Genomic DNA, 22,603 nt, shown 5'->3' with positions numbered 1-22,603 from the left:
GTGTACTAACACCCTACCGTGTGGTGACATTTGTATGTGTTGTTAAATTTGCGACCAAACAGTGATTTGCGAAATTCACAAAGATTAAACCCTCGCAAAAATAACAGCTTTTACAGTACTTCTTTTTGCAAAGACACTCCCTTGGGAATTTCCTTTCTTTTCAATTACAGCTTGCCCCATGCTCCAAATAACGTAGTGGCCATACGTGGACAAGAGTAGGGACTAAACTGGACCAGCTACCTTCTTGCACTGTGGACATAGCAGACAAAGCCAGTGCCTGATGTCCTTGCTATGACAGAGGCACTGGGGAATCCCATGAGATGTGTACCAACTCGAGAGATGAAAGAATTTGGTGCAATCAGCTACCAAAATTTGTAGTCTTTTTCTCAGTCCTATCAGAGGATTTTTCCAAGCTCCGTAGTCTTTTCGCTTGGCTCCTCCATCTCGCCACTCCCACCCTCGCCACTGTCGTCGCTCCGTGACATCTTCCGCATGCTCTCGCCGCCGGGGCCGACCTGGTGGTCGCTTCCTTCCTCTGCACTGGCTCCTGTCTCACGAGGGCGCTTCTTGGATCCGGGCTGCAGAGGCAAAAGCAGAGTCCAAATTGAAGGGAACATGCAATATTACCCTGTTATAGATGGACTGATTTCCCTTTAGCATGCATTTCCATTTCACTTCAGCCAGAAAATATGCGGGACTAGTCTTCTACGGGTTAATAAAAAAACTTTTGCCAACCGAGCCAAAGTATGCAAATCTCTGTTGTGGAAGATCTTTGTAGGAAGCAAAGGTGGCTCAAAAGCATGTTCCAAATTCAATTAATTTCAAGTTCAAGTTCAATTCGTGTTTATTTCATTCAAACAGATAAAAACATTCAGACAAGGCAACTAAATAAATATAAATTGACAATACAAATGTAACAGAATGTGGAGACAGCCAGAAAAACAAAGTTTTATGAGCAGGTGCCACCATAACAAAAGCATTTAAAACAAGTCAACTTTGTGACTGTTAAATTTGTATTTGTACTTTCCGAGGCACCAATTCACTTTGAGCTAAAATGAAAACTTTTTATGAAGACCATCAAAAAAAAAAAAGATATATGTATACAGAATATTGGACCACCATTGCTCAGGACCCCAGATTATTTCTCTGGTATCTTCACCATCATTACCACCTGTTGGCATTAGAATACATGCAAGTCCACAACAACATGTTTTTCATGCCAAGATTATTTGGCAGCGTGCATGCTGTCCTGTTTGGATTGGTACAGAAAGAGATTCTGAGTAAGACAAAATACCTAAACACAGGTCTGAAATGGCATTCCTAGTGTACATGTAAAGATGGATGTAGTTTCTTCATAATGGCTAGACACAACATTTAAGTATGGATATAAGTTTTCCTTTTAATCCACTGAGGACGAGTCCCAAGTATACTCCGGAAAGGATCTATGGGAAATGTGTGCTGTAGCAAAATCAGTCTGTCCTCAATGGGTTAAAAACTGTTCCTTTGGATTCCAGCCATAGCTGCATGTATGCGATATCCTACAGCAGAAGCATCCTCCTCAGACGATGAATTACAGGGATACTGTATAACACTGGTAGTAATAATAATGAAAGCAACAACAAAAAAAATCCAGGGATACAGGATACAAGTCAAGGATACAAGGATTTGTGAAAACTCTGCCCCAACTGTCTCCAGAGCCATCAAAACCGGATCCTACATGACCACTTGAAATTGGAGAGTACTACTTGTGGCAGCATCTTTTAACCCTTTGGATCCTACAGCTTTCTTGCAATGTCAGCCTCACTCAAAGAAGGGAGCAGTAAGTTTCTCACCAATGTGCATTGCTTTAAACAGAGTGACTGTGCTTTCTTAGAAAATGAAAAGCAGACTGAGGAAGTTAGCAGAAGAATGAAACATGTGTATGGGAAAGACAGACACACATTTTCACAGCTCACATCACACCTAACACATACTCTCACACACAAGAGTGGCCATATGCAGTTTAGTTGTTTTAAGATGGGCAGCTGTGAACAGTTCTGGAGCCGGCAAGTGAAAGAATAACTTAACTGCTTCACTTTCAAATAAAAATGAAATGTCCTGCTTTACTCGTCAGAAAATATCAGTCACTATTACATGCATTTATCAGTGACACTCGTTGACAGAATGCTAAACAAATCTTAACTAGGCCATGGGGGTCCCCACTCAACATTCCGGCCCACATGTTGCAATGTTTCATGACTTTTTTTTCTCAAGTCTCCTGCATCTTTTGAAACCAAATTTGCAATGCCTGGGTGCATGATTTCGAAGTTATGCATAAATATATCCATACATGCATGTTGGACCAAACATACTGTAGCTCAAAAGCGTGCATTCATGTACAATTTCAAGGTCATTTGCACTTTCAAGTTAATTTTCTGCCAATTCATCGGAGTTTTGTTTAGTGATTTATTGCAAAAGTCAACTTCGCACATACATCATGCATAAATTGGCATCAATTACACATTTTTCTTTTTGAAGAAAATCATCTCGACAATTGTGGAGATGACATCGCAGGAAATGTGTGTGCCAATTAATGTTGTGATCGCGAGGGAGCCTCCCAGCTCTATCATCTATGTTACTAGCCTGGCCTAATTAGGGTTAAGGCTCCAATCAAACACATTACTATTATGCCTCAGTCTGGCACAGGGCCCATGCCATACTCACGGGAGCAGCCGGTGGAGGCATGGAGCCGTTTCTACCGGGGTACATCAGGAGCTCCGCCCTGGCAATCACCTCCTGGTCTTCAAGCCAAGGGTGAGCCAGGGCCTGCTGGGTGGTCAGCCGTCGCTTGGGGTCCACAGTCAGGAGTTTCTTGACCATGTCAATGGCTGAGATATAATAGCCACAGTAACAATTAATTACGTATTACGAGGAGAAGAGAAGACGGTCTATAGTGAATGGCAGGGAAACAGCAAACAAACAAATACAAGAACAAATCAAAAGAACTGTTCCTCAGAAGTAAGGCTTTTTCTTTGCAGAATAAGTCTCTTTTTTCCGACATGTTCATTAAATTACTTGTCAGCAGTTGCGATCTTACAAATTTCATTTGTAGTGGGAGACAAATTAAAGAAAATTCAAACCCAAACTTTCCCCTCTCCACTTAATATTCTCTTGCTTCCAATAAGTCTCTTGTTTGTTTTCATTTTCTCTGGCACTGGGGCAAATATATCTTTCTTGGTGTAGCATGACATGTTTTGATACAATTAATGGAAATAGGAAAATTCTGCAAAAAATCTGATGTCGCCTGTGCCTTCGGTGCACATGCAACAATGCCCACCATACATTTCTAATAAAATCTGCCTCACACTGCACGATTTTGACTAGTGATAGCTTGTGCTGCGCTTCAAAGCAACACTGAGTGATATATCACGCACTGTGGCTCTCTCCATTGCAAGATGTTACAAAAATTGCCGGCTAATGCATCACAGACCTCGTCACACTGTGCGCCATCATGCAATCTTATGTGATGCGATTTCATATTGCAAGAAATGTGAGGTGGGCTTAGCAATGAAGCAAAGTCTACCGCATGGAAGCAAGAGAGGAAAGTCTAGGCCTAGTCTTGATGTTACTCACCGTCCTCGGAGACAGAGCCCCAGTACTTTTTGGGGAAGCTGTAGTAGCCCCTCTTGATCTGGTCCTGCAGCGGCATGGCCTTGATCTCATCGGAGAAAGGCGGGTAGCCGGCCAGGCAGATGTATAGGATGACCCCCAGGCTCCAGCAGTCCACAGCCTTGGTGTAGCCCCCCATCCCCATGCTGGTGAGAATCTCTGGGGCCAGGTAGGTGGGTGTGCCACACAGCGTCTTCATCAGGGACTGCTCCCCGACAAACTTGGATAGGCCAAAGTCGGTTACCTTGACAACCGTCTCTTTGCTGTCGTTCATGAGGAGGAGGTTCTCCGGCTGTCGGGCAGGGTGCAAGGGGGGTAATCAACCAATCAGAGGCTGACGGAGAGCAGATATCATCTCTTACACTGCTTCCAAAAGGAGTTAAAGCAACATTGTCTAGAGTAGCTTTTGCACAAAATACATTGACTCGTATCATAACAATCTAAATAAGTCTCTTGTATGACATCAGACACAAATGACGAACCAATCATTCTGCAAAAGCTTCACAGGGAAGAGCAATGAACAGCAATGCAATATATAATAAACCATCAACTCAGAATCAATGTACCTAAGTTTTGGCAGCCATTGATATCACACCCACGATTGATTCCACTTCTTCAGAACACAGAGCCAAGAAGTAGAATGAGCTTTCCATGGCCAGACCATACATTTACTCTACAGACTACTGTAAAACCAGAAATTCTCACATACATTTTAAGTTTGCGAAATCTGTGAGAGCCAAGATTTGTGAAATTACAATGCACGCCAAAGCCCTTGTCTACACTATATGCGTCGAATATCAGTGATGTTCCCAAAAATTTGTTGTGACAAAATAGGCAACCAGCTCCAGTTCACAAAAATTTTTATGTCACAAACATTTCTTGCTTGACAGTACCTCTTAGCAATGTGACATACGTGTACAGTGTATGCACATATGTCATTTATACCCAGGATGTCTTAATCAACAAGAAATAAACATTCATGAAGTATTAGTGGGCTTCTAAACTTGTATTCTTACCTTCAAATCTCTGTGCGTTATTCCATTGTCGTGGAGATACTGAAGAAGAGAGAAAATAATTAGCTTGATAAACCCTTGATTTCCTTTTTTGCTTCATTTCTCTCAACAAAAACAGGAAAGAAACAAATTGATTTCAGAATACCATATGTCTGCAAACTCTCATTATCATACAGTCTGTCAATAATGAATCTAAAAGATGATACCTCCAAGACAATGCAACATAAAATGCCACAAGCCCGGGTGATTTTCTTCACAAAGAAAAACTACAATAAGCCATCTGTCTACCATTACTTGTGAGGTCAGCAAAAGAAAATAATAATTCCTCACACTTTCTTCATATCAAATGCTCAATAATTGCTGTGATCCTCCTTTGACTGTACAATGTATGTACCTCTATATCCAGTAAATATCACAATTTGAACTCTATTTCTGACAAAGTGAATGTCCACCTTCTGTGACGTCAATGTGACATTCATCTTACTTAAATGAATCATCATGAACACTTCTCAAAGTAAGATCAAGGAGGTGCTAGGGTCCTTGGTACATAAGATCAAATCTGCGGCATCTCATTCAATTCAATTTCAATGTATTTAAATTGTCCACTTGTACAAATGAAACATGATTATAACAAATCAACAACGTTCTCACCAATATATAAACAGGAGTACTTAGAGACTACCTAGAAGATAGTTATGAACATACTTCATATTGTATTTGAACGTACATTTGGAGGGGATCGTCATAACTTAGCAATTAACTTGACTGAGATAAGGCCCTGGGGAGATAAGGTATGTTATAAGTTTCTTCCCTTTTTTTTTATACATTAAATGAACAAAAGACACATTTGTTTGTTTGTTTGTTTTTTTAAGTTTCAACAGAAAACCTACTACTGATGTGCTTTTGACAAGCAGGAGTACCTAAAGTCAGTATATCCTTGTTTTTGCATCATAGACCATACTTGGCCTCAAGCACACACACACAAACACAAAGAGAAAAATGCAATACACTAAAAATGATAAGAAGTTTAAAGCAATCAAAAGAAAATTGTACAATTAGTGCATGCTATTAATCACTTTATAACAGTATAAATCATAAGATGCTCTTGTAGGCATGTTACTGCATGTACAGCAAATCCAAAAATGTCTAGACTTTGCATGCTTTCTCTGCAAGAAATATCATGGGCAAATTTTACACGCCTAAGAAAGGGGAAATTATCTTTAAAAAAGCAATAACAACAAAATATGAATATTCCCATTCATTGTAACAGCAAACAAGGAGAGATCTTATGAAACAAAAGCAGAAATAGTTGCTTTGCTTTGACAATGACAGCACAGGTGAAGCCATGCATACCTTACATGCTGTGACCATCTGGTAGAAGTAGAGCTTGGCCAGCGGTTCTTCAAACTTCCCCACACTGACCACCCTGTCAAACAGCTCACCACCCTCAACTCTGAAGGATTGAATATGATATACGTACAGTAACAAGTGAGAACTGAGAGCTTACAGGGAATATCCCTGGCACACTGAGAGAAATGCCTCCAGGGATATAAGACATGGGTGATAATTTTGAGCATGACACCAAAGACTACTTGTCAGGCCAAATATTTAGCAAGGTTTTTATTTGAGCGAATTTCGCAAGTCAGATGCTATTTGGGAATTTAAGAACAGGTGAAAATATTAACGCTGATCCCGACATGAGTGCGAGGTGCACACGTACTTGTACACTTAGCTCTATTCGGCACTTTACTCCACAATCGCGAATTTAACCACTCACAAAGTTTTCAGGGAGTTCCGATATCTGAAAATCTAGACTCACTAAATATATGCCGTATACAGTACTCTGTCGAGGATTAACAGCTCTGTGACCCAAGGGTTTTGATATGCTCTGAAAATACCCTCATTAGATTGTTCAATGAGAATTGCAGATACATATTTTCTTAGGCAATTATCCTTGTGATCTATCTGCTTATAATAATGGCCGCCAACATTTCTATTACACTCGAATTTGCTAAATGTGTCACTTGAACAGCAGATACATGAAATTTTAAAAGTTTCAATATGCATAATATGATACATACCTGTTTTCATTATGTATTAACAAGAAAAACAATGCTGTGCATTTAAATTGGTCATTTAACTGTTTCCAAGTACTCCCACTGTTTAATTCAAATATTACTCAGTAACTTATACTGTTTAAATGACTTTGCGTTATAATCGTGCATGAAAAAAGCAATACAGAAATGAAACAAAATTAAATCACATAATTTACAGGCCCTTTTCTTTGCAGAAAGAGCAAGGAAAAGTAGAAATTACGCGGTACGTAATATATGTCCCCGCTGGAAGTAGCATTTTGTAACAAAATGTACAATACAGGTCAAAAAATCAAGGTCAAAGGTCAAAGAAGTCAAAGGTCAAAATTCTGTGTAGAAGTGTTGAAGCCCTCACCTAGTGCCATCACATAAAGCAAACAGAATCGAAATCGGGTTAAAAATGGCGAAGGAGTAGCATTTTGTAGCAAAATGTACAATACAGGTCAAAAAATCAAGGTCAAAGGTCAAAGAAGTCAAAGGTCAAAATTCTGTGTAGAAGTGTTGAAGCCCTCACCTAGTGCCATCACATAAAGCAAACGGAATCGAAATCAGGTTAGAAATGGCGAAGGAGTAGCATTTTGTAGCAAAATGTACAATATAGGTCAAAAAATAAGGTCAAAGGTCAAAAAAGTCAAAGGTCAAAATTCTGTGTAGAAGTTTTGAAGCCCTCACCTAGTGCCATCACATAAAGCAAACGGAATCGAAATCGGGTTAAAAATGGCGAAGGAGTAGCATTTTGTAGCAAAATGTACAATACAGGTCAAAAAATCAAGGTCAAAGGTCAAAGAAGTCAAAGGTCAAAATTCTGTGTAGAAGTGTTGAAGCCCTCACCTAGTGCCATCACATAAAGCAAACGGAATCGAAATCAGGTTAGAAATGGCGAAGGAGTAGCATTTTGTAGCAAAATGTACAATATAGGTCAAAAAATAAGGTCAAAGGTCAAAATTCTGTGTAGAAGTTTTGAAGCCCTCACCTAGTGCCATCACATAAAGCAAACGGAATCGAAATCGGGTTAGAAATGGCGAAGGAGTAGCATTTTGTAGCCATATGTACAATACAGGTCAAAAATCAAGGTCAAAGGTCAAAGAAGTCAAAGGTCAAAATTCTGTGTACAAGTTTTGAAGCCCTCACCTAGTGCCATCACATAAAGCAAACGGAATTGAAATCGGGTTAGAAATGGCGAAGGAGTAGCATTTTGTAGCAAAATGTACAATATAGGTCAAAGGTCAAGGTCAAAGGTCACGACTGAAATTCTGTGTAGAAGTTTCAAAGCTCCCATGTAGTGCTATCATATAAAGCAAACAGAATCAAAATTGGCTCATAAATGACAGAGAAGTAGCAAATTGAAGATTTTGATCACACACAGACGCACACACGGACGGACACACGGACACACGGACACACGGACACACGGACGGACGGACGGACACACGGACACACACATGTACGGAGCCCGTTTCATAGTCCCCTGCTCGAACTCGTTCGGCGGGGACAAATAACTCAGATGTTGCACATAATAATAATAATAATGTTCCTTGCATTTAACAGTAATATTCCAAGAGTATTACTCTGAAACATATTTATTGCCTCATATTTTGTGAAGGATTTTGAGTTAAGACATAATTTGAGTCACATATGCAGCCACAAGCATAATCAGTATGTAGACTTGTGTAAAAATTCTCTAACAACAAGGCTTTAAGACAGCTGCACTATGGTCAATCTGGCCTGCAACTAATGCTTCAGCCCCCTCCCCCCCCCCCCCCCCCTCGTTTTTTGGCACAGAAAAAAATGTAATACTTACAACTCTAGTACTATGTACAGGACATCAGGAGTATCAAAGACGTCTTCTATACCTATAATACAAGGCTGGATAAGAGACATAAAAGAGCAGTCAACTTTTCTTCAAGTCATAGAATTTTCTATTTCTGTTTTTACTTATTATTGTTTTTTTTAAGCATGAACAGTACATCACTATGGAGTTTTTCAGGCCAAAAGCCTTTTTGTTTGGTATGAATCTATTAAAATAAAATCTGTGTTGGAATCACTTTTCATTCTCCATAGTCTCTAAAGCAAAAAAAAAAAAAAAAAAAAAAAAAAAACAGGAAATGTACCAACATTTTTTTTTTTAACTTTGTTGAAATTTATTTCTTTTTTTTTTTCTGTGATGCATCCCAAGAATGAAACAAAATCTGACTTGGCACAGAACACCTATTGCTCTTCCTGGTAAGTATATCAATGTATACCAATGTAACATCACTTAATTATTTTCCAATACATCTTGCATACATAGCCAAGAATAATTCCTCAAAGTTTCAGTTTCACAGCAATGGAGGGCTTCTTCTTCTTCTTCTTCTTCTTCTTCTTCTTCTTCTTCTTCTTCTTCTTCTTCTATGTACATCACACACCAGACGAGTTCAAGCTACATGTGTAACTTCCTAAGGTACTTATAAAGCAGAGAACCCACGCAACACAGATCCCGGTTCAGTCTTCAATAAACTGTAAAACCAGAAATGTTTGTGTGCATGCAACTTTTGCAAATTTTGTGAGTAGTCACGATTTGCGAAAGTAAAAAGCTCAAAGTCATGAAAGTTTCATGCTGCAAATGTTTCTGGTTTTACAGTATGAACCCAGTGCGCATGCCTTCAATCCCAGCTTTCATTTTCTGCCAAATCCAATACGACAAAAAGATAAGAAGAAAATACAGTCAACCTAGCCTAAATCATTCTAGCAAGGGCTACGTCCAAAAAAAAAAAAAAAAAAATTATGCGGATGGATATAAACATGTGTTAATTCTACTGTTCAAATCAAAATTTGGAGAATTTTTTTGGTTGGTCCCACTGGATTTAACTGAGGGGAGGTTGATTCTATCTAATTCTGGGCAGTGACTATGGGAGATGACCAGTCTATTCCTGCAACACTTCTGACACCATGCTATCCCGTAGCAGTACAAAGATTCACTGTGACAACTCAAATATTCACATCATCAACTTACATGGTGAAGTCTCTTCAGTATCCTCACTTCTTCCATCACAGTCTTCTCCATATTCTGCATTGACATAAGAAAACGAATGCTTCAAATCACTATGAGGGCGACAGGCACAGTGCGGCAGAATTTATGACTTGTTCTGTCATCAAATTAGGTTGACATGATCAGCAAAAATATTATTGTGCATCTAAAAGGTGCACTATTCAAAAAGAAGGCAGCCATGATATGCCAGATCAATGCTGAATATGTCTCTGGTAATTAATCACTACAATGTGCAACCATGCCAGAAGTTATGAGCAGAAATCCTTAACCCTAAATTTTAGACAATACTCAGCCAACGGGTTCCTACAAAATGTCAAACACTACTAATAACTAATTCTGAGAGCAGTTTGATTTATAGGATCTCTCTAACCAGTCTAATATAAAGCTGACAGAGATAAGAAACAAATAAATTGGCTCTCGAAAGCGATCTGAATGACCATATAAGAATAAAGGGAATTTATTTTGCGGAGAAAGTAAAGGCATTTTTCATTATCTGCCGTTACTTTCCTGGAATAAGATCATTATGGTCTCTTCCACCTGACGTTCATAATAATGCGGATTGATCATACAATCTTATTCCAGGAAAGTAACAGCAAAAAGAAAAGAAAAATAAAACACACACACACACAAGCTGATTGAGCATTAAACTGGCAATCTTACCCGCACCATCGTGCCCCCCATGGAGAATGTCTTCTTCTCTATGATCTTGACGGCCACTTTCCGGCAATTTCCCTTCTCAAATGCCAGCTTCACCTGTCCACATGCTCCCCTGAAATGCACCAGAGTACAATAATATCAACAATGTTAATACAGGGTCGAAGTCCATCAAATCTGAAAACAAAAAATTCAACAAAAACACCAATGTTATTTTTTTTTTCTGTTGTTGTTATTGTCAATGACCCTGTCACTGAGACATAATAAAGATCCATTATATCATTTGCTAAAGTCTCAACTGCAGAATACAAGAACAAAATCATCCATTACACAAGGCTGCACACTGGCACTGGTCCGACGGTCCAGGACCAGTAAAAATCACTGTCAGACCAGTAACTTTTTCAGGAATGGACAAGTAAAAATACTGTATACGCCGAATATTTCGGGAGTCAGGTGCTATTCGCGAAATTAAAGACACGCAAAAATATTGACTCTGATCAAGCTATGAATGTGACGTATGCTTATACATTTCTCCATTCGGTACAGGACTACATGATCGCGAATTTTTAACCACTCGCGAAATCGTCGGGAAGTTCCGGTTCGCAAAAATTTAGACTCACGAAATATATGGTGTATACAGTAATAGAAAAAAAAAATGGGTGCCTACTGGTCCAACAGACTGGTTGGACCAGCAGAAAAACTGGGTTAGTGCACAGCCCTGCATTATTTGACTGGACACTGACCTTCCCAGAAGCTTGGACATGATGTACTTCTCTCTCAGCGCTTCTGGAAGACTGCTTTGGTCCGAGTCTGATGTATCCATGAAGACATATGCTGCATTTGGAAGAAGTAACAGAGGTTGCTTCTAACAACAATGTCTAAAGTGCGAGCTTGTGGTGAGAATGTACGTTGTCTGCACAAGGTACTGTCTATCTTATTTCGAAGATTTGTTTCAGGGTGGGAAGATTGGATTGTACATGTTAGCAGAGGTACAACACTGAAGCAACTGAGGTCAAAAAGTTGAATTAAGTAGATAGCCCTAATGGCACTGCAGATCACATGCAGCTTGGGCCAGCCATCACACGCACTTATTAAGTCAACTTCAGCAGGTACAACTGTATTCCCGGCCAAGTTCGCAAAGGTCTGTTTGAGAATGTGTTGTTGTCAGTGGCAATAATACATCTGCTGATTTTGCCAAGTTTAACGTACGGTAATAAATAAATCACGTTTGTCAAACATAAATCATAAGTACTGCTAGCATAAATCAAAAAATCTCACCTTTGTTCTTGGGCATGGACAAGGCAATTTCATCATTATTGTTCAGGACTTGCTTCCGTCCTTTACCTGTGAACAGGAAAAAAACAACAACGATAAGTGAATGAGATTACATAGATGAGGAAAGAAGATAAGTTCCATTGATATTACACTCCAAGGAGCAATGAAAGTATACTATGATAGCAAATCAAATGCTTACAGAATAAATTACAATATGCCTAAAGAAAGCAGAGAAATAAAAGCAGCAGCAAATCAAGCAATACTTAAGAGGAACTGAACAAATTGCAAAGAGATATGATCACATATGTTGGAGAATCAAAGTTTCACAGGTGTTTAGTTTCATGTTAAATCTGTCATTCTATGTGAATATATAGATTTGACTTATTCTTGTTTTCACGCGTAACAATGTCATTTGTTTCATTGACAACAAAAACGAGCAATTGTGTTGAATTTCTACATGCTTAAAAATTTCACTTCTTGCGTAGAACTGATCACAAAAGTGACAATGGGGAAAACAAAGATTTGAAGCACTTTTCCATTGCCATTCTACTAGTACTAGCCAGTAAACACAGAAGGTAGTATGTTTGTTTGGGGTTTTTTTCTCTTTTTTCCCCTTTTTGGATGGGGAGAGAGAAAGAGGGTATCATCTGAAGACTAATCTGGCATATATTGCAACTTTCTTATTACCAAGTTTCTCTCCATTGACAAATGTCCCATTTGAGCTCTTATCTTCAATAAAGTAGAAGCTGCAGTTGTCTTTGGTCTCCTGGAAAAAAGAAGCGCAGCACAAAAACAAAAGCAAAGTATAAGGGGATGTAAAGCTGTTTCAAAGTCACATTGAAAATCCACTGAAAACACCAAATCATAGAATATATGTGACCGTGCACCTCAAAACGAACATAAAGTCGCACGCACTGATTTTGCGTGAGGACTGAAAATAAGTGAAATGGGTCAATTTAGCCGAACTTGACTTTTTCATATTTTCTGAAAGAGCGGGTCTTCTTTTACATTATGCTAAAATTTGGTATCATAAAACAGACAGGAAAGTGTGTTTTTTGGCAGTTTATCTCGAACATTTTAGGTAGAATAGTGTGATGAGGTGTGTCTTTAGAATCCCTTTTTCATTTCTGAAAAACCTTGTCCACACTCTTCACTTTCAACTCTAATAACTTTTCAAAGGATAGGGCTACTGATTTGAAAGTTGGCATTAATTATGGACAGAATGTGTTAATGAGGCATGCTTAATTTCAGTTTAATCTGATAATTCCTTCATTGTTGTTACTCTGGTGGTTTACTTCCTGTTTTTTGTCCCATTCATCGCACAGCCAGCACGGTTTGGTAAAGATTAAGCGCTTGAATAGACACTGTACTTCAGAGCCTCTTTTCTCAGTTGACACTTTTCCTGAGTTTGTGCTTTCTTTCCAATATTTAGATAGGTTAGGAGAGTCCATTTGATTAGAGTTATACATCATTTTAAAGCTTAAAGTCTGCTCTTTCAGAATATGGTCTTAACTAAAAATTCATGTCTGGCGACTTTTTGTTTGTTTTGAGGTGCACTGTCACATATTGTCAAAGTTGGATTGTAGCTGGCCACAGTGCTCAGATAGTGAAATATATTTTAACGTTGACATTCCAACTAGAAATATCGCTATGGCACCTGGTATGCCTCCGCCATGGCGCCTGGTATGCCTCCGCCATAATGCATGGTTCTAGTAATACTGTGTAGGTTTATAGTACGCCTTGACAATGTGTGATGACAGTTTCACGTAAATAGCAAAATATCAAAATGACATGTTTGTCACAAATGTGTTGAATGTTCATTTTCCTTGAACTACATGAAGGTTTAGAATGTACTATATTGTCCAAGAGAGCAGGTATTTGGGGATTTGAGAATTTTTACTTGACTTTTGACCCTTTTATAAGTTTATGCACAGAGTAATTTCCAAGGTATTGAGAAAACGTGTACTTTCAGTATCAAATAGTACAATTTTAGCATTTTAACCTGGCCTTTGACCTTTTGGTCAAGAGAATCTCTTCGGACTATTGGGTAGGTATCCATGTACATGTATGCACTAAGTTTCAAGAAAAATCCTGCAGGCATTGCATCTATCTGTGAGAAAAGTGAAATTTTGAGGAATTGACCTTGAACTTTGACCTGTCCTTTTACCTCATAACCCCAAAATTCCCTAGATAATCACTGCCAGTCAGTACATGCATATACTATATGTACTAAGTTCCCAAAAGATACCTCAAACCATTTCTGAGATATGGAGAAAAAAGTGAAATTTTAATGTTTTCACCTGACCTTTTTTTTACTTTTGACCTCATGGTCCAAAACTCTCTCTTTATTGGGTAGTACATGTACATACATACACTAAGTTTCAAGAAAGTAGCTACAGGCATTGCATAGATCGCATGGGGGAAATAGTGAAATGTTGAGCATTTGACCTTGACCTTTGACCTTGAGCATGTGCACCCAAAAGCTAATAGGCACAACTTCTCCCACTCATACATGTATACTACATGTTTACAGTACATACATACAGTTTTCACTATTACTCGGCCCATGGTTGCATGCCTCTTCCCTCAATGAAACTCACTTGTCTCAATGGGTACATTCAAACTCACCTTGAATATTCTGAAGTGGGTCTTGGAGAGGGTCTGATAGCAGGGATTCTTGCTGATTTCTGGCCCATTGTAGCAGATGTCACACTGGGGGTCCCTTCCAAAAAGGTATTCGTCCTTCGGCTCCACAAAATCTGGCATAAACACAAGACGTCAAAAGAAGGCATTTGAGCAATGTATGTAATCATTACGCTTTATCTGTATTTCTTGCAATGACCCTGTACTGCACGAAGGTCACTTCCACAGGCAATTTATGAGAAGGTAAGTACCATTCAAGTTCCAGTCCTGTATCTATCATGATAATGATGGTATCAAATGATGATGTACACCTATGTTCATAATACAATGAAAGGATTAGAAGAGTCTCCAGGGTAGATCTGCATAGAAGATTAATATATCAGGTCACTGTAGAAGATATTCTCTCACTTGTCTAAAAAGGGTCCCATTCTGTTAATTCAACAGGGAGGTGTCCATTCGTATCACTTGTAAATACAAAGAGTTTGAGTTGCCTGGGCAAACAGGCAAATGTGTTTGAAGCACCCTGTACATGATGACATGACTATGTGTATTGTGACAGCACACACACACACAAACAAACACCAAGAAAAATAAAAAAAATAATAGGTGCTAGATCAGAGCCAATGCAATCTTATGATACCAACAGCAATGCCGTCTGAGTTCTGTGACTAGTATAAATCATGAGATTTATTCTCTCTATACTGAAGGAACATAGCTATTTACAATTCAATCAATAACAACAGGGCAGAAAAACACCTCAAGCAACTACTGGTAATGATCATGAATGATTTCCATCAATGGGTTTGATGTTTTTGGGGATGAACAATACATGGTATGGTACAAGTAGTTATACTGGTGGGTTAAGGATGTATCTCACCAAAGGAGACGTCTCCAACTTATCAGTCGCAGTAGTCGCGGAGACGTCTCCAACATAAACATGGCTAGCGGTCTCACCAAGGAGACATCTCTGAGACGAGTTATGGCGGGTGTCAAAAAATTTCAAATATGATGAAGCCATGGCAGGATCAGCTGACTTGATCTAGGCAGGATGTCAGCATGCAGATGGGTCACGTGGTTTCTAAAGTAGGTCAAACAGCGTCAAATAGAGTTGTGGAGACATCTCCCCGGCCTCGCACCAGTTTTTCTGGTCTCCAGCAGGTCTCGGCGACGTCTCTGAGACGTCTCTGAGACATCGCTGAGACGTCTCAGCAGTCACAGATATAATTAGTCTCTGCGACGTCTCCGCAAACTGATGGAGACGTCTCGGAGACGTCGCGGAGACTTTGCAAAAAATCGAACATGTTTAAATTTCTTGCAACTCCTCAGAGACTCTGTAATTTTCAGGAGACGTCTCTGCAACTAGCAAAATCTGGAGTCGCAAACTAGTCAATAACTAGTTTCAAGCCTTGTGAGGTACATGTACCCCCTTAATGGTGTTTACATTGTACATCACTAGCCCCATTAATTACACCGAGACCAAAATTTGGAGCCTCCTTGAGCTGTTTAAAGAAAACCCTTCAAAAAGAGTGGTCTCTTGTCTTTTGTATACTGCTTGGACAACCCCCCGAAAGCCCTGGCTCCCTTTTTATGGTAACCAATAGATGGTGCAGGCTTTGAATTTCTTAATAACTGCAAATGTGATTGAGCACAAAAGTATGCAAGTTGTGTAGCATTCATCAGTGGCAATCAGTCGGGACATTTGGTTTATGGTAGCTGGCAATGACCTTCAGTGATTTACTTCAGGACTGGCAGTAAAAAGCCGCTTTTTGAAATCTGTACAATGTACATAGGCATACACTGTACATGTACTGCAGCCGAGGCTCTTCAAGGTTGCTACAAGAGGCTAAGGAACCACCATTTGTACTATACAGTAGGTGATTTCAGCAGTCTTTTAAATATAAAGAGCAACACAGATATCACATGGTAATCACACACCTCTCTGCATCAGACACAAACTACAAGCATGGTTTGTCACTTACAACCACAGCTAATCTAAAGTCACACAACAGCCTTGCAGTTGTATAGTGTCTGCTACGAATTCTGCTCGTCCCTATGTGTTTCATGGGGCCCGTTAGTTTTTTGTTTTGTTTTTTCAATTATTGGCCTTAAGAAAGGTTAGAGTCTTGATGAAGTCAGTTTATTTTTTGTTTTTCTCGAGAGCTAGCCATAAGTCATCGGCACACTTACGTTATTGTATAGACTATAGTGTTTAACTAGTGTGTCACTCTGCAGCTTTGTGTGTACGTGTGTGTTGGGTGTGTGTACAATAACTGTAGTGCTGGTGCAAGGGTTTGTACACAGCATAAAAAATGCATACTTTTACAAGTCATATGGCAAATGGCTTGCACACTGCGCATTCAACATGTTAAAATGTCTATCCTAAAGCTCTCTACTACTTTAAACAATTCAGTTTCTTCATAATTCATATTTACACAAATTATACAGACCTTCTCTGTGGGAAACTATGGAAATAGATTGAGATAATCAGGTATATCCCTACCCGTTTATGCAGAATGCCTACACGTACCCAATTATCTGGTGAATACATTGTATAACACTCGTCCGGAACTGTTTTTTCACTTTGTATATAAAAATTCTCATACTAAGCAGAGTACCCAATAAAGTGGTACCTGATGAAGCGGAGAGTAAATTACTGCATTTGCAAAACTTTTAATTCAACATCCGCAAACAAAAGAAATTGTTATAAAATATGCAGAAATACACAAATAAGGTTTGTTATGAAAATGAAGAAAAGTGATGAAAGTTTAGTGTGACACTCAACTCATTAATCAAACCTCAGCATCTTGCATGCCACCTTCATATGCACGCACTGCACACGGATAGATACAGTAATATTATTAATAAACTTAAATTAACACACTGATTTACAGCAAGGTAGCAAGTGACTGACTTGATCGAAAGATCGGTCTGTATCTGGTCGTCGGGGAAATGTTCCGTGGATACTGAGCTGCGTCTGGCTTCACGGATGAGAGCGATAACATCAAAAAAATAAAAGACTCCTCCGGACAGACGGATCTTTCAGTCTAGTGACTGACTAACATGTTAGACTACGTTACACTACAGGGGCGTCACCAGCTTTTTTTCAAGGGGGGTGCATTTTGACACTAAATGCTTACGAGATTTTTTGGACAGACATTTGGAATATAGGAAGCTCTCAATTCCTAGACTTTTACTGTTTTTTGAGGGAAACCAAGCGAGGAAAGGGCACTGGCATAGCTAGGATTTCATCTTTTTTTTTTCTTTTTTTTTGGGGGGGGGGGGTTAGTATGCGAGGGAGCGAGCAAGGGTGGGGTGAGGGTGTGGAAGTGTCGGAGGGGGTTGTACTCCCTATAAATGGATTATGGAATGACTGTGTTAAACGACAAATTACTGGCAGCGATATCAGGAGAATGGTATAACGACTATACATGCGAGCGAGGGGAGCGAGCGAGCTGGAACATTTTGACATTTTACATTCCAAAAACTGCCGTTTGTAGCCATATTTTTTCGCTTTGTAAATTAAGGGGGGCGCACCGGACGCAACTGCTGGCAATTACTGGCAGCAACATCAGGTGAATGGCATAACGATTAAATGCGAGCGAGCAAAGAGAGCGAGCTTGGAAATTTTGACATTTTACAGTCCAAAAACTGCTATTTGGAGCCATATTTTTTCGCTTAGGAAATAAAGGAGGGGTGGGGCGCAACGGGCGCAACTGCCGGTAATTACTGGTAGCAACATCAGAAGAATTGCATAACAATTAAATGCGAGCGAGCGAGCGAGCGAGCTTGAAAATTTTGACATTTTACAGTCCAAAAACTGCCGTTTGTAGCCATATTTATATGCTTTGAAAATTGAGGGGGGGGGGGGGGCGGCACCGGGCGCAACTGCTGGCAATTACTTGCAGCACTATCAGGTGAATGGTATAGCAATTAAATGCGACCGAGCTTGAAAATTTTGACATTTCACAGTCCAAAAACTGCCATTTGGAGCCATGTTTTTTCGCTTTGGAAATAAAGGAGGGGTGGGGGCGCAACGGGCGCAACTGCCGGTAATTACTGGTAGCAACATCAGGAGAATTGCATAACAATTAAATGCGAGCGAGCGAGCGAGCGAGCTTGAAAATTTTGACATTTTACAGTCCCAAAACTGCCGTTTGTAGCCATATTTTTTTGCTTTGGAAATTAAGGGGGGGGGGGGCGCACCGGGCGCAACTGCTGGCAATTACTGGCAGCAACATCAGGTGAATGGCATAACAATTAAATGCGAGCGAGCGAAGAGAGCGAGCTTGAAAATTTTGACATTTTAGGGCAATACAGTCCAAAAACTGCCATTTGGAGCCATATTTTTTCGCTTTGGAAATAAAGGAGGGGGGCGGGTGCACCGGGCGCAACTGCCGGCAATTACTGGTAGCAACATCAGGAGAATTGCGTAACAATTAAATGCGAGCGAGCGAGCCAGCGAGCTTGAAAATTTTGACATTTTACAGTAAAAAACAAGCAAACTGCCGTTTGTAGCTATATTTCTTCGCTTTAGAATTTAATGGGGCGCATCGGGCGCAACTGCTGGCAAATACTGGCAGCGATACTCAGGAGAGCATAATGATTACATTCGAGCGAGCGGAACGAGCGAGCTTGAAAATTTTACATTTTACAGTGCAAAAACTGCCGTTCTTAGCCATATTTTTTTCGCTTTTTAAATTAAGGGGGAGGGGCACCGGGCGGAACTTCTGGCAATTACTGGTAGCAACATGAGGTGAATTGCATAACGATTAAATGCGAGCGAGCGAAGAGAGCGAGCTTGAAAATTTTGCATTTTACAGTCCAAAAAACTGCCGTTCTTAGCCATATGTTTTCGCTTTGGAAATTAAGGGGAGGGGGCGCACCAGGCGCAACTGCCGGCAATCAATGGCAGCAACTTCAGGAGAATGGCATTACGACTAAATGCGAGCGAGAGGAGCGAGCGAGCTTGAAAATTTTGACATTTTACTGTCCAAAAACTGCCGTTTGCAGCTATCTTATTTTTTTTCGCTTTGGAAATTAAAGGGGGGTGGGGGGGGTCTCCCGGTGCGCCCCTCCCCTGGATCCGCCACTGGTAGTCAAGGGTGGGGGTTTATGTTCATGACTGGGGCAGGTATGACCAGCGAGGTGGCGTCGAAGTGACCAAGCGGGGAAAGGATGTCCAAAATCTGCACTTTAGAGCATCCCCTAAACTAATTGTGCGTGTGTGTGTGTATTATATACATGGAAAAGTTAGGAATTAGCCCAGGTCAAGTCTTTTTATTGGCAATGCAAGACATTTTTATATAGACTAGTATGTAAAGCAACACTGCAAATCAATGATCTAGCTTTGATATAACGAAGCGTAAGGTACAAAAGGTGTACATTCTACATCACATTGCGCAACATTGTAGCGACTCTTCGTTCGGATGTACTGAGTGAGTACTGCGCACATCCTGCTTATAATATGCAGAATGCCAACCAGGAATCACAATCTTTTGTTGGGTCCGGGCTTTGAACAATGTTTCACACTATATACCTATTTAATTATGGTTAAAAGAAATCATAGAAAAATATCTTATTTCTGGATCAGCCTTTCATTCAAAAAGCAGTTTACTAACACTTGAACTACTAATTTCGGTAAATCTTTTTTTTACCAGCGGATTGGGAGGGGGCGGCACCCCCCCCCCCCCCCCCCCCCCCCCCCCCCCCGTAGTTACGCCACTGCTTTTGGGTGAACTGATTGGACAGATTTCTGAATTCTAACAAAAAAGCAAGAAAATCAAGAAAATCATTTCATCGCAGGAATTATGATTATGTGGGGTGGGGCAAATGGTGCGCTTGCCTTCCAATATCTTTATGGGGGCAACATTTTTGTTTTCTTTCAAAAGCAAGAAAATCTTCTCATTTCGGGAATTTTTATTATGGGGGGGGGGCAAAACTAAAATATGCTTGCCCCTCCATTTTTTTCTTTTTTTTAATGAGGCTGAAGCTTGCTCTTGGGCTGGCAATATGGATTGGTCAGAAGTAACGTACATAGACCCTACTACTTGTAAGTAGCACACGTACATGCAAACGTGTATAAGTGCTCCGTCTCGTTCGGATGTACAGTACGGTCGATAAATACATTGTAGTAAACACTGTAGAATACTAATAGATATGTACAAAATCAGTGCTGCCAGAACCAGGGGTGCGAATTGTTTTTGCCGACGATTTTTTTTTTCTTGTGTGTGTGTGTGTGTGTCCCTGGTGCAAATATTAAAAAAAAAAAAATAGAAAAGAATAATTATCTAGCGTCCAGCGTTGACGGTCGCTCGCTTTTATTTTTTTTTTTTTTTTTTTTTTTTTTAAGGATCTGAAGGGGGTGCGTTCGCACCCAACGCACCCCCTCTGGTGACGCCCATGCACTAACAGTTACAGCTCGTCATATTGACTCTTATCATCCATGCCATGCCATGTGGATCATATATAATATTCACTTCGACACTTGGCCATGCATGCCATCTTGAACTTGAACTGGAAAATTTGTGAAAAATTCTGATTCCAACTCTGCCTACTCACCAACACTCCTAAAACATTTCCCAACTGGATACAGACGGGCCCAGACTGTGTTTTTCTCCTCTGCAAAGTCGTAATCCGTTTCAACAACATCCTGGGTCGGAATGGTTTCCATACTTGAAATTGTGCCTGCTGACGATAGACTGCTCGAACTGTTGACGACAGCGGACTGACTCATGCATTCAACACTCATGCTACTACTGTGTACGCAGTAGAGCAACAGTACAAAATGATTCAGCGCGAGTGCGTTGCCTTTTTCTCGATGTCACCTCTCGCGAAGTCCCTCGCCTGGCTGACCCGGTTGGGTGACATGTGGTCGCGGCCGCTGCTCGCAGTAGTAAAGTACCGTAGCTGTACACGACGCCCACTTTACACACAGCAGCAGCAGCAATCTTTGATCAGCGCGCGCGCGCGAGATTTGTACACTTTCGGAAGTTCTGAATTCAGTCAACAGCAGTTTGTCCGGCCGACTATTGATCCTAAAAAGTAAGCAATCGATTAGAAATACATATCTAAATACATGAAAGAACGAAGAACCTGAATAGAGAAGAAATCAACAAAATTTACGCCGTAAATGACGATAATTTAATCTCAAGAAAGAAGTTTCCTCATCGAACAAGTTCCATATAACACAAACACAAACACACCACAAAACTTTTATCATGTTTATACTGGCAGAAACAGAATCAGAACTTCAGAACGGGCATCACATTTAACGAATTTGAAGCTATATCAGCCTTCAAAAGGGTACAAAATCTCTTAAAAATTAGCTGAAACTTTAAACTTACCAGACATGCTCATATGATCACACAAACCAGTACAAATTGAAGCAGTACTGTACTGGAAAACTCGTAGCTTTTTCGTACTGTATCGGCACTGTACATTCACGAGCACCATGTACCAAACCAAACCACTAAGCCAACCCACCGAACCCACGTGCGTGCACACACGTGTACGTACTACGCGCGTCCGTCGCGTGGTCACTAGTATACAGGATCGGATCGGGATGGAAAGTTGAACCATGGAGCTAACTTCATGGTTGAACACCCCGCCCGCAGTTGTATTACCTAAAAACGGGTTGGGGTCACTGTGCGTGGTCTTGAAAGGAGGAGGGGGGACGGTCTCTATTTTATTTTTTTTTTTTTAAGTTTTAGACATTTCATCAATGCATCCTAAAATTCAAACTTAGGTATAGAATGAATGTGAGTATCTAATTTGTATAAATTGTAACTATAATTGATGAATGAATATCCCCTTTATAAGTATTGTTTGTCAATAAAAAACAAAAACAAAACAATAACGTTAAAAAAGATAATGTGACATTATGTAGGCCTACGGATTGTGACGTACTGGCTATGTTTCGTGAAATTACTCGTCAGAGTGCCCGGATTAGGAAATTGGTGTAAAATATCATTTATGTTTGTTTTGTACAAATTGATTCCGTTGATGAAGAATAGAACATTCTTTAAAACAAAACAAAAATGATATGCATCGGATTTGGAACTATAGGTAGATGATATGTTTCTCTGCCACGACCTCAGCCGGGCCCTCTTTTCTTTTCTACAGCCAACATTCCATGGACAACGTGGTAGATTCATGAAAGGCTGGCAAACCAAGAGGTAGTTTAAGCAACATTTTATCTTTGGACAAACTATGGGTCACATGAAATTTCAAGGCTTCTTTTTTTTAAAAGT

General features: G+C 40.0%; 1 protein-coding gene across 1 annotated transcript; it reads right to left on the bottom strand.

The window, feature by feature from the left end:
• Positions 1 to 395: 395 nt before the first annotated feature.
• On the bottom strand, positions 396 to 21,162 carry LOC139713794 (serine/threonine-protein kinase Chk2-like). The gene is made up of 13 exons (XM_071625497.1): positions 20,913 to 21,162; positions 14,340 to 14,470; positions 12,399 to 12,477; positions 11,715 to 11,780; positions 11,180 to 11,270; positions 10,443 to 10,551; positions 9,747 to 9,800; positions 8,556 to 8,620; positions 6,015 to 6,114; positions 4,665 to 4,703; positions 3,613 to 3,940; positions 2,704 to 2,867; positions 396 to 578 (listed from the first exon to the last, which is right to left on the bottom strand). Exons 1-13 carry the CDS (start codon positions 21,100 to 21,102, stop codon positions 396 to 398), a joined length of 1,599 nt encoding a protein of 532 aa, XP_071481598.1. The 5' UTR covers positions 21,103 to 21,162.
• Between the last annotated feature and the right edge of the window lie 1,441 nt (positions 21,163 to 22,603).

Source organism: Diadema antillarum, unplaced genomic scaffold (assembly GCF_040938485.1).
Source record: "Diadema antillarum isolate AM-2024a unplaced genomic scaffold, OU_Dant_1.0 seq00002066_RagTag, whole genome shotgun sequence".
In the NCBI taxonomy this organism is placed as follows: Eukaryota; Metazoa; Echinodermata; class Echinoidea; order Diadematoida; family Diadematidae; genus Diadema; species Diadema antillarum.
This window is presented reverse-complemented; position numbering and strand designations above follow the sequence as displayed.